Genomic DNA, 12400 nt, shown 5'->3' with positions numbered 1-12400 from the left:
TGGACACATCCACATCACCTTTGAGTTTTGGACTTTTCCGATGGAAATCCACATCTGGCATGGAGATTTTGGGTCCTGAGATAGTTGGCATTTTGAACTTTGGTCCCTTGATCTTGCCACTAGGGCTCTCAAAGTCAACTTCTGGTCCTTCAATGTCCAGTTCAGGGGCTCTAATATTAATATCAGCTTTTGGGAGGCTGACATCAACATCTGGCCCTTCGATATGTGGACCTTTCCCCCCAAGGGATGGCATTTTAAATTTAGGCATTTTAAACCCACTTTTGGGGCCTTCAATGTCAACATCTGGTCCTTCAATTTTCACCTCAGGAGCTTTTATGTCTCCTTCAATCTTTGGAACAGACACATCCACATCTCCCTCAACTTTAGGACCTTTTAGTTTCATGTCAAAATCTGGTATTTTTGGTCCCTTTATGGTTGGCATCTTGAATTTGGGTCCTTTGATCTTTGCATCAGGACCTTCAATGTCAATCTCTGGAGCTTTAATGTCAACTTCAGGTGCTTTCACATCAATGTCAGCTTTAGGGAGGTTTATATCAACATCTGGTCCTTCCACTTTTGGACCTTTAAAGCCAAATGATGGCATTTTGATCTTAGGCATTTCAAATCCACTCTTTGTTCCATCAATATCAATCTCTGGACCTTTGATGTCAACTTCGGGTGCTTTTATGTCTCCTTCAATCTTTGGAACGGACACGTCCACATCACCTTTGAGTTTTGGACTTTTCCGATGGAAATCCACATCTGGCATGGAGATTTTGGGTCCTGAGATAGTTGGCATTTTGAACTTTGGTCCCTTGATCTTGCCACTAGGGCTCTCAAAGTCAACTTCTGGTCCTTCAATGTCCAGTTCAGGGGCTCTAATATTAATATCAGCTTTTGGGAGGCTGACATCAACATCTGGCCCTTCGATATGTGGACCTTTCCCCCCAAGGGATGGCATTTTAAATTTAGGCATTTTAAACCCACTTTTGGGGCCTTCAATGTCAACATCTGGTCCTTCAATTTTCACCTCAGGAGCTTTTATGTCTCCTTCAATCTTTGGAACAGACACATCCACATCTCCCTCGACTTTAGGACCTTTTAGTTTCATGTCAAAATCTGGTATTTTTGGTCCCTTTATAGTTGGCATCTTGAATTTGGGTCCTTTGATCTTTGCATCAGGACCTTCAATGTCAATCTCTGGAGCTTTAATGTCAACTTCAGGTGCTTTCACATCAATGTCAGCTTTAGGGAGGTTTATATCAACATCTGGTCCTTCCACTTTTGGACCTTTAAAGCCAAATGATGGCATTTTGATCTTAGGCATTTCAAATCCACTCTTTGTTCCATCAATATCAACCTCTGGACCTTTGATGTCAACTTCGGGTGCTTTTATGTCTCCTTCAATCTTTGGAACGGACACATCCACATCACCTTTGAGTTTTGGACTTTTCCGATGGAAATCCACATCTGGCATGGAGATTTTGGGTCCTGAGATAGTTGGCATTTTGAACTTTGGTCCCTTGATCTTGCCACTAGGGCTCTCAATGTCAAATTCTGGTCCTTCAATGTCCAGTTCAGGGGCTCTAATATTAATATCAGCTTTAGGGAGGCTGACATCAACATCTGGCCCTTCGATATGTGGACCTTTCCCCCAAGGGATGGCATTTTAAATTTAGGCATTTTAAACCCACTTTTGGGGCCTTCAATGTCAACATCTGGTCCTTCAATTTTCACCTCAGGAGCTTTTATGTCTCCTTCAATCTTTGGAACAGACACATCCACATCTCCCTCGACTTTAGGACCTTTTAGTTTCATGTCAAAATCTGGTATTTTTGGTCCCTTTATGGTTGGCATCTTGAATTTGGGTCCTTTGATCTTTGCATCAGGACCTTCAATGTCAATCTCTGGAGCCTTAATGTCAACTTCGGGTGCTTTCACATCAATACCAGCCTTGGGCAGTTTCACATCAACATCTGGACCCTCCACTTTTGGACCTTTAAAGCCAAATGATGGCATTTTGATTTTAGGCATTTCAAATCCACCTTTTGGTCCTCCAATATCAAACTCTGGACCTTTGATGTCAACGTCAGGTGCTTTTATGTCTCCTTCAATCTTTGGAACTGACACATCCACATCACCTTTGCGTATTGAACCTTTCAGATGGAAATCCACATCTGGCATGCTGATTTTTGGTCCTGAAATGGTTGGCATGCTCAATTTGGGTCCTTTGAGTTTTGCCTCAGGTCCTTCAATATCAAGCTCTGGTGCTTTGATGTCAACATTAGGTGCTTTCATGTCAATGTTGGCTTTGGGAAGGTTGACATCAACATCTGGGCCTTCTACTTTTGGACCCTTAATGCCAAATGATGGTATTTTGAATTTAGGCATTTTGAATCCACTTTTGAGGCCTTCACTGTCAACATCTGGACCTTCAATTTCCACCTCAGGAGCTTTTATCTCTCCCTCAATCTTTGGCAATGGAACATCCACATCTCCCTCAACTTTAGGACCTTTTAGTTTGATGTCAAGCTCTGGCACTTTTGGTCCTTTTATGGATGGCATTTTAACCTTAGGTCCTTTGATTTTTGCATTAGGGCCTTCAATGTCAATCTCTGGAACTTTAATGTCAACTTCAGGTGCTTTCACATCAATATCAGCCTTGGGAAGTTTCACATCAACATCTGGACCCTCCACCTTTGGACCTTTAAAGCCAAATGATGGCATTTTGATCTTAGGCATTTCAAATCCACCCTTATGTCCTTCAATATCAACCTCTGGACCTTTGATGTCAATGTCAGGTGCTTTCACATCAATGTCAGCTTTAGGGAGGTTTATATCAACATCTGGTCCTTCCACTTTTGGACCTTTAAAGCCAAATGATGGCATTTTGATTTTAGGCATTTCAAATCCACCTTTTGGTCCTCCAATATCAAACTCTGGACCTTTGATGTCAACATCAGGTGCTTTTATATCTCCTTCTACCTTTGGAACTGACACATCCACATCACCTTTGAGCATTGGACCTTTCAGATGGAAATCCACATCTGGCATGCTGATTTTTGGTCCTGAAATGGTTGGCATGCTTAATTTGGGTCCTTTGAGTTTTGCCTCAGGTCCTTCAATATCAAGCTCTGGTGCTTTGATGTCAAAATTAGGTGCTTTCATGTCAATGTTGGGTTTGGGAAGGTTGACATCAACATCTGGGCCTTCTACTTTTGGACCCTTAATGCCAAATGATGGTATTTTGAATTTAGGCATTTTGAATCCACTTTTGAGGCCTTCACTGTCAACATCTGGACCTTCAATTTCCACCTCAGGAGCTTTTATCTCTCCCTCAATCTTTGGCAATGGAACATCCACATCTCCCTCAACTTTAGGACCTTTTAGTTTGATGTCAAGCTCTGGCACTTTTGGTCCTTTTATGGATGGCATTTTAACCTTAGGTCCTTTGATTTTTGCATCAGGGCCTTCAATGTCAATCTCTGGAACTTTAATGTCAACTTCAGGTGCTTTCACATCAATATCAGCCTTGGGAAGTTTCACATCAACATCTGGACCCTCCAGCTTTGGACCTTTAAAACCAAATGATGGCATTTTGATCTTAGGCATTTCAAATCCACCCTTATGTCCTTCAATATCAACCTCTGGACCTTTGATGTCAACTTCAGGTGCTTTCACATCAATGTCAGCTTTTGGGAGGTTTATATTAACATCTGGTCCTTCCACTTTTGGACCTTTAAAGCCAAATGATGGCATTTTGATTTTAGGCATTTCAAATCCACCTTTTGGTCCTCCAATATCAAACTCTGGACCTTTGATGTCAACGTCAGGTGCTTTTATATCTCCTTCTACCTTTGGAACTGACACATCCACATCACCTTTGAGTATTGGACCTTTCAGATGGAAATCCACATCTGGCATGCTGATTTTTGGTCCTGAAATGGTTGGCATGCTTAATTTGGGTCCTTTGAGTTTTGCCTCAGGTCCTTCAATATCAAGCTCTGGTGCTTTGATGTCAACATTAGGTGCTTTCATGTCAATGTTGGCTTTGGGAAGGTTGACATCAACATCTGGGCCTTCTACTTTTGGACCCTTAATGCCAAATGATGGTATTTTGAATTTAGGCATTTTGAATCCACTTTTGAGGCCTTCACTGTCAACATCTGGACCTTCAATTTCCACCTCAGGAGCTTTTATCTCTCCCTTGGGAAGTTTCACATCAACATCTGGACCCTCCACCTTTGGACCTTTAAAGCCAAATGATGGCATTTTGATCTTAGGCATTTCAAATCCACCCTTATGTCCTTCAATATCAATCTCTGGACCTTTGATGTCAACATCAGGTGCTTTTATTTCTCCTTCTATCTTTGGAGTTGATACATCCACATCGCCTTTGAGTTTGGCACCTTTCAATTTAAAATCAACATCTGACATGCTTATATTCGGTCCTGAAATGGTTGGCATGCTCAGTTTGGGTCCTCTGAGACTGGCATCCGGTCCTTCAATATCAAGCTCTGGTGCTTTGATGTCAATGTCAGGTACTTTCAGGTCAATGTCAGCTTTTGGAAGGTTTATATCAACATTTGGACCTTCTACTTTTGGACCCTTCACGGTAGTTGATGGCATTTTAAATTTAGGCATTCTGAATGCACCTTTGGGGCCTTCAGTGTCAACATCTGGTCCTTCAATTTCCACCTCAGGGGTTTTTATATCTCCTTTAATCTTCGGAAGTGAAATATCCACATCTCCCTCAACTTTAGGACCTTTTAGTCTGATGTCAAGGTCTGGCATCTTTGGTCCTTTTATGGTTGGCATTTTAACTTTCGGTCCTTTGATTTTTGCATCAGGGCCTTCAATGTCAATCTCTGGAGCTTTAATGTCAACTTCAGGTGCTTTTACATCAATACCAGCCTTGGGAAGTTTTATATCAACATCTGGACCTGCCACTTTTGGACCTTTAAAGCCAAATGATGGCATTGTGATTTTAGACATTTCAAATCCACCTTTTCGCCCTTCAATATCGACCTCTGGACCTTTGATGTCAACTTCAGGTGATTTTATGTCTCCTTTTATCTTTGGAGCTGACACATCCACATTACCTTTGAGTTTGGCACCTTTGACACTTAAATCCACATCTGGTATGGAGACCTTTGGACCTGAAATTGATTCAACCTGTGGTGCTTTCATGTCAACTTTGGCATTAATGTCAGGTTGGGTTCCTTTTAGTTTTACATCACTGCTTTCAACAACAGCTTGTGTTGCTTTAATGGAAACCCCAGAAGCCCCGAATGATGGTATCTTTATCTGAGGCATTTTGAAATCCCCTTCCCTTCCCTCAATATTTACATCTAGACCTTTAATGTGTACTTTGGGTGCCTTTATTTCTCCCTCAGTCTTCGGCACAGTTACATCAAGACTTCCCTCTGCCTTAGGACCCTTCAGGTTTACATCTATATCTGGCCCAGATAAAGATGACATTGGACATTGGACACTGGACACCTCCATTTTGTATTTGCCATCACTCTTTGGTATTTTGGTTTTAATGCTAGAGTTTATGTCAGGTGCTGCAAAGTCACTTTCAGCCTCTGGAAGTCTCACATTCACCACTGGTCCTTGAATATTAGCACTAGGTTCTTTGATCTGCATATCTGTCCCTCTGATGTCTAGTTCTGGTGTTTGCACCTCTCCACATGTCATGGGTACTGACATATCTCCATCACCACTGAGTTTAAACTCAACACTAGTTCCCCCTTTCTTGATTCCTTTCATTCCAAATCCAGGCATCTTGATTGATGACGTTTCCATGCCACTCACAGTGCCCTCAGTTTCATAGCCTGGAACCTTTGTGTCTATTCCAGATGCTTTTATTCCTCCCTTTGTGCTTGACAGGTTGACATCAACCTCCCCTTTCAACTTTGAACTTGTGAGGTTAACATCCAAAATCTTGCCTGGAACTGAGGAATATCCTGAGGTAACATTTCCTAATGTTATTGCTGATCCTCCTATCCTGCCACCTCTCAATTCAGTATCAGTATCTATGGAACCCCCTTCATGTCTGACATTTGGAATATCAATACTGCCTGATCCCTTTGCTTGTGGGTGACTGATGGTAATTCCAGATACCTTTACTTTTGTTCTTTCACCTAAACTGGTGTCAACACCTCCCTCAAGTGTTTTATCCATGGATGTAGTCAAAATCTGTGTGCCTTTTCCTGGTAAAGACAGACTAATTGATCCTCCGTTTTCATCAGTCGAACTTACTTCTGCTCCTCCCAACCCTCCCAATGTAACATGCCTACTCCCAGTGTTTGTACTGTCTCTTAATGTCATGCTTGTTTCTGACACTTGAATGCTTCCATCTCCAAGCTCTCCACTCCCTCTTGAGATCTCAAAGCCTCCCTGGCTACCACCTGTTATTCCAATGTTTGACCCTTTAAATCTGAGACCTGTACCTCTTTCTTTTTCAACCTCTCTTGTAATTGTTGTGGTCTTAACTCCCCCACTGCCCCAGCGTGTCTCTGTGGAGCTAATGTGAGGCCCAGTGTAAGAGACATTACTTGACTCAAAAACTCCCTCTTCCACACCCTCTTTACCTGAAGGGCTGCCATGTGAGATTCTGATGCGAGGAGAGCCATCTCCAGATTCGTGTCTCAGCCCCTTGAACTCTGGGCTTGAAAGTTCAAGCTGCTCACTTATGCCACTCGGCATATCCACAGTGTAGGTGGTGATGCGGCGCGTGATGGTAGTAATTGTGCTGCCATCACTACTTGTGCTGCTGTGTCGCTCTGTGCGAACATCAACTCCCTCTGCAAGGTCTTCAGACTTCAGCCTCGGTTTTATCTTTTTTGTGTATATTCTCTTATAGTCCTCATCATCCCCACTCTGTTTATAGAAAAAGACAAGGGGGCATACAACATGGAAATATTATTATGCCATGTATTTTGTTCAGTAGCTTCCTCACAAACAAGAAAAGAAGAAAGAAAAAACATACGAGGATGATATCTGGACTGGAACCTCCAAACCGAGTCTTCCCTTCCCACGTCAGTGTGCCCATTGGTGAACGACATGGTGTGCTCACGGGCGAGCAGTATGGGGATTTGTCTCCTTTGTTTTGTAGTTTCAGTCCAACCTTGTGGCGGTTCAGTGTCTTCAGAAGTTCAGCTGTTTCTTCTGAGCTCATGTTATCAAAGTAGATAGTGGCTCCCACAATCTGGTCACCTGTGAATTAAGTGGAGACATCAGCAAAAAACTCTCTTAAAAATACTAGAGATTAGCTAGCATCTAGGACAAATCATACTTGATGAAGGAAACTGGTTTGAGGGGAGAAAAGGAATTTGTTACCTTCATATACTTTTCCAGACCGTGCTGCAGGTGACTCTCCTTTCACCTCCCTGACAAAGATCTCTCCTCCACTTGTCTGTTCAATGGTCAAGCCAGTTTTGTCTGGACCCTCCCAGTCTGGAAAGAGCACCTCTCTTGTTTCTTCCTCTTCAGCCATCTGTAAACATAACCATTCAAAAAATGGGTTCAAAAGAAAAAAAAAAACACAAAGTTGCTGGCAAGAACTGATGCATTTGCATCTATGTATATAGGAAGAAATATAGAAAATACAAGGGATTTATTGTAACTTAAACTTTGTAAAATACCTTGTTTTTGCTCTCTTCTATTTAACACCTGGTGTGATGGAAACTCTACCTTTGTTTTCCTACATAAAGAAAACACAGTGATAATCATTAGAACACAACAAAATAACAATACTTTATGTTCAGAAAGTATTTTATTCCAAACAAAATGTTCTTCTTTCACACTTAAAACAAATTTGTCTTAACTGAACATTACCAGCCCTGCTCTTAAAGTTGGCCTAGCTTGTATAACCCAATGGTGAACACTAGATGGTGATAAAACCCTGTCAGACAACATAGCCTCGACCTCCACAAAACACAAAACCATTCTCTCCCTCCCTCCTGAGCTCTGTGTTTAGGAAATTTGGTTGGAGTCAGACCACACCCTGCCCTGAGGAAAGCAGCCCGATCCTGTGCCTACACCCCAGCTCCAATGTCAATAAAGAGAACAATGATGTTAAAGCTGCCTGGCTTTAGGAAAAAACACACAGAGGTGCAGACATGCACAGTAACACATACTGTACATCAACATGTTATCACACGCCCTCTCATTAACACACATGCTCATCCACAAAGAGCACTCTAATGCTAAAACAAGTACAGATCTGTATATGCTCATGGACACAATGCACACCAGATTTCTTCTAGCAGTTTCAGTCTAAGTTGACCATATATTTGTTGTAACTGTATTTAAGACAATCACTGCATCACAAAGTTGATTACCTTTAAGGTGCAGTCAGCAATACAAAACTACATATCATGTTACTTATTGGGTGTGGTCATTAGACTTTACTAGATATTGCTGGCCACAATACATACTCTCTTTCAATATGCAGACAATTATGCAATGATTCACCATAATTCTATCAGCTCATGTCAAACCAGTTTACAGGCATGCTATCTCTTCTTTAACTGTCTATGTACACTGCAGTTAACATATTTACAAGCATAAAAATGATGAAAATGTTTGTTTACATCATTCTCAGAATTGACTCTTCAAACATAATGACTAGTATCCACTCTTTGGAACAGACAACCCATTGTTTCATTAATACCAAGCTCTCCACAATCCACCCTTTTAATTACACAGCACAGTCCAAGTCACGTGTCTCTACCTAGCAAGCAATGGTTTGCATATTTTTAGGTTGTATTTGTTTGGCACACACTTGTCCATTTTTTCCATAAATACACACAAATCAGAAGCAGTGTGATGTTTAACTTCTTGCTCAACACTAGGCATGTACATGAAGACACAAGGAACCAAACCACAAAAATTAACATTAAAAGACTACCATTTCTACCACCTGAAGTATAGCCATCCAGCCATTTAATGGTTCAGTGCATGACCTGATGGTTCATTGTTCATAGGGCCCGCTGACCACAGAAAATCTAGATAGTAAATAGTGGAACTATAAGGAATAACAGCGATCCAAAATAAGACAGATTCTTGTTGTAAAAAGGCAAAGTCATTCAAGGACACATTTCATGTGTTTTCATTGCTTGAGCATTTGACTTGAACAGCAACCAGTCAATATAAAAGAATACTTAAACTTTTTGCTGAATGATATTGCACTGTGAGACACTGATGAAAGATGTATCACCATTCTCAGAACGAGAGATTAATTCCGCTGCTGCCTTGTGCACTTTACCACATCAAACTGTGCAGTCATTCAGTAGGTTTTAGCAAATTGTCTGCTTGTCTGTAATCAGCCAATATAAACGGCAAAGGCCTATTCATGAGATGACACAAAAGAAAAAGGATATGAGTCATGGTGGTGACTGGTTGCCTGTGTTTTTATGGGATGGACTTGACAATATGATACCAACTTGGAAAGGGATAAAAGAATTTCTACTACCCTTATCTCTCCACTACCTGTTCAGAGCACTTGGTATACAGATGTCTTCCCTTGTGTGATCTATTCCCATTCATTGGCTAGTCCTTACTCTATCTTAACCCTGAGATAAGTAGGCTTCCTCCAAGACTATTATTTAAGGTGACAACATGTAGTCAGACTGCTTAGGTAATGCATAATAAGCTGTGGCTGTTCATTTAATTCCCATGCACTTGAATATATAACAAGATGTATACTCATCATAAAGTCATAAACTTGGATTTCCATGTGATCAGAAATTTAAGGTCTGAATAAAAACTTTTTTTGAATTCTATGAAAGAAAATTTTACAAATGTTTATTCTGGCTTCACATTCTCAGTTCTTCATCTTGCAGCATATTGTCAATATAAGAAATAATTATTCAAAAACACACAAACTTAACCATACTTTTTCTCATCACTGTAAATAATACAATCACACTAGTAAGCAATAGATCCCCTCCCCCATTCACTGAAGCTGCACCACAATGTTCTACAAGATAACAGGCTGTTGGGAACAAGAGGAACCTGAGGCAAAGATAAAGAAACAAAGGGGTTTCAAAAGGGTTGGTAACACGCATTACTTTCCCAACGGCAATCTGCCACTCTCCCAACACTGCTAACATACAGTATTTTTAAACAAATGAGACGGAAGAAGACGACACTGATGAAATGATGTTTTTGCTAGTTAGGCGGTGCATGTGAATTTTGTGTGTGTGTCTGTGTGTGTGGGAGACAGAGAGAGAAAAAGAGAGCGAGAGCAAGAGAGAGAGAGATTGTCTCCTAATGTAATTATATCTCAACCATAGTAGCTGTTGTCTCAATAGCTATTTTTTAATTTAGGCAGTGTATTGAAATATTACCATGTATACAGTAATTATGCCAGGATCTGCTCCAGTGACTTTACATAGAGACAAACTCAGATATGTTGTACATTTTTGGCAAATGTATGTACATCAAACTGTTTTTAACATCCAAATTACTCAAAAACAAACAAAAAAAAGGACAAGAAAACATCTAAAACGGAGCTGTGAAGACTTCTGTGCCAATAAAGATGATGAAACTGAAATTAACAGAGCAGCTTTTTATAAAACATAGGGTGTGTGAGAAAGCATTAATAAACTGAGAGTTTGGAATGCCAACTGATTTGCAAACTGGTCTTCCTAGTTTGCTGGACCCTGTCCAGGGACACATAACATGCAATACACCAATTAACACAAGTCAATAAATAGACTGGTCCTGCATGATTGGGAATACTGGAAAATGCATGCAATGCTTTGAGCTAATATTAAGGCCTCTCTCTAAAATAGCCTTTCTCTCAGGACTGAATAAAAAGGGCCAGGGCCAGTAGTAGTGATAATACCAGAGATAGGCATGGTGTTCATGCCAAAGATGACGCCAATCCACAGCCTGATCTTCTACCTCCTCTCTCTCCCTGGTTCCTCCTCCTTCTTTCCTCTCTTCTCTCTGTCATAGTGTCTGTCAGTGTGACTTGACTGAAGTTTGAAAGATGAATTTTATCAGGACGTCAAGCCTTACAAGTATCTGTCCCATTACAAGCATTAAATACAGCTGAAATATGTCTGTATGGAGACAAATAAAGCAGTTTGCAGTGCCAAACGTCCAGCTTTACCCAGTTAAATCATATAGATCAAATTCCACTACGGTCAGCTGAAACTGCCAGTTATAGTATCTTAACCAGATCCCTCTGATCCCAGTATTTGGACTGAACCAAAAAGAATTTGTGTTTTCCCCATGGGTTACAATGCTGCTCATTTTACACATCCTCCTCCTCTCCTCACCCAGACAATGAAAATAGACAAAAAAATAGCTGAAAAGATTTCACATGATCTTGGTTTTCATCACTTTTTTCATTCTTCCACATGCTTCTCAAGGCATATTGATGTTGCATAAAACTATTGAGCTTTTGAGAGAGGGAAGCAGTGAAGATGAAGCATTGTAACTCTCAAAGAAGGCACATAGTATTTTTAGCTGGATTACATTTTTAGAGAAGAAAAATCCACAGTGGGACGGGGAAGGGACTGTCCATATGTTCACAAAAATTCCCCAAGAGCAAGAGGGAGGGAGGGAGAAAACAGCTTTCTTATTCATTTCTCAATCTTTCACTCAAAGGCATAACCTGAGGACACATATTTATTATTTTCTCTTTTTCTTTTGTTTCCCCTCCCTATCCATCTGCCTATTTTCTTTCTATTTTACCTTTATTTTTAAATGTCTTTTCCTCCTCTCGCAATTTAACCTTGTTCTGAGGCTCTCCATGACAGAGAGAGAACTATTTGGGCCGTCCTTGTTCTCACAGCTTTGACATATTTCTGGCAGCAAGCTGGAGGGAGGAGCTGAGGCTCGCAGCAATATAAGAGGGAAGGAAGGAACATAGAGAAAGGGAGGCAGATGGAAAGAAGAGGAAACGGTTAAAAAAAAATGAAAGTGAGCAAGATAGCAAGAGGGAAAGGGGGAGGAATGGTTGTGAAACTGCGCTGTGGAATGTTAGCCTACAAGTTAACAGTGAAGAGGGGATAAGCCAGCCAAGTAGGAATGAAAATGCGGGCCTATCACCTTAGAGTCCCCTCAGATGCTTACAACACCATTCTGTGCACAGGGCATCCTGAATATATGAAGGAAAGTCCTGACTCAAGTGTCAGAATCCCCCTCTTCAGATTAGCTTAGAATATGCCCTGACATGGCATTAATTACTTTGGAAAGAGAGCAAATATGAATCCAAATGATGATCCAAAAAGATCATGTGATTAAATATTTATTTTGTTCTAAGCAGATTCTAAATAAGTAAGCCTCTGTTCTTATGATCATAAGACAGGCAGACGGTCTGTGACTCAGTGTGATCAGGCAAAATGACAATCAACCAGTCCTCTATTCTTTCCCTTTC

General features: G+C 40.8%; 1 protein-coding gene across 1 annotated transcript in view; it reads right to left on the bottom strand.

The window, feature by feature from the left end:
- Window positions 1-12400, bottom strand: part of ahnak (AHNAK nucleoprotein) — a 35756-nt gene that overhangs the window by 14479 nt on the left and 8877 nt on the right. The window contains 7 exon segments of the mRNA XM_051072420.1: window positions 2-1653; window positions 1656-2621; window positions 2784-3491; window positions 3654-6885; window positions 6995-7221; window positions 7345-7501; window positions 7650-7708. Of these exon segments, the coding sequence (XP_050928377.1) occupies window positions 2-1653; window positions 1656-2621; window positions 2784-3491; window positions 3654-6885; window positions 6995-7221; window positions 7345-7501 (6942 nt within the window). The 5' untranslated portion in view covers window positions 7650-7708.

This window comes from Lates calcarifer, linkage group LG8 (assembly GCF_001640805.2).
Source record: "Lates calcarifer isolate ASB-BC8 linkage group LG8, TLL_Latcal_v3, whole genome shotgun sequence".
Taxonomy (NCBI): domain Eukaryota; kingdom Metazoa; phylum Chordata; class Actinopteri; family Centropomidae; genus Lates; species Lates calcarifer.
Note: the sequence above shows the minus strand (reverse complement) of the source record. Positions and strands in the feature narration are given on the sequence as shown.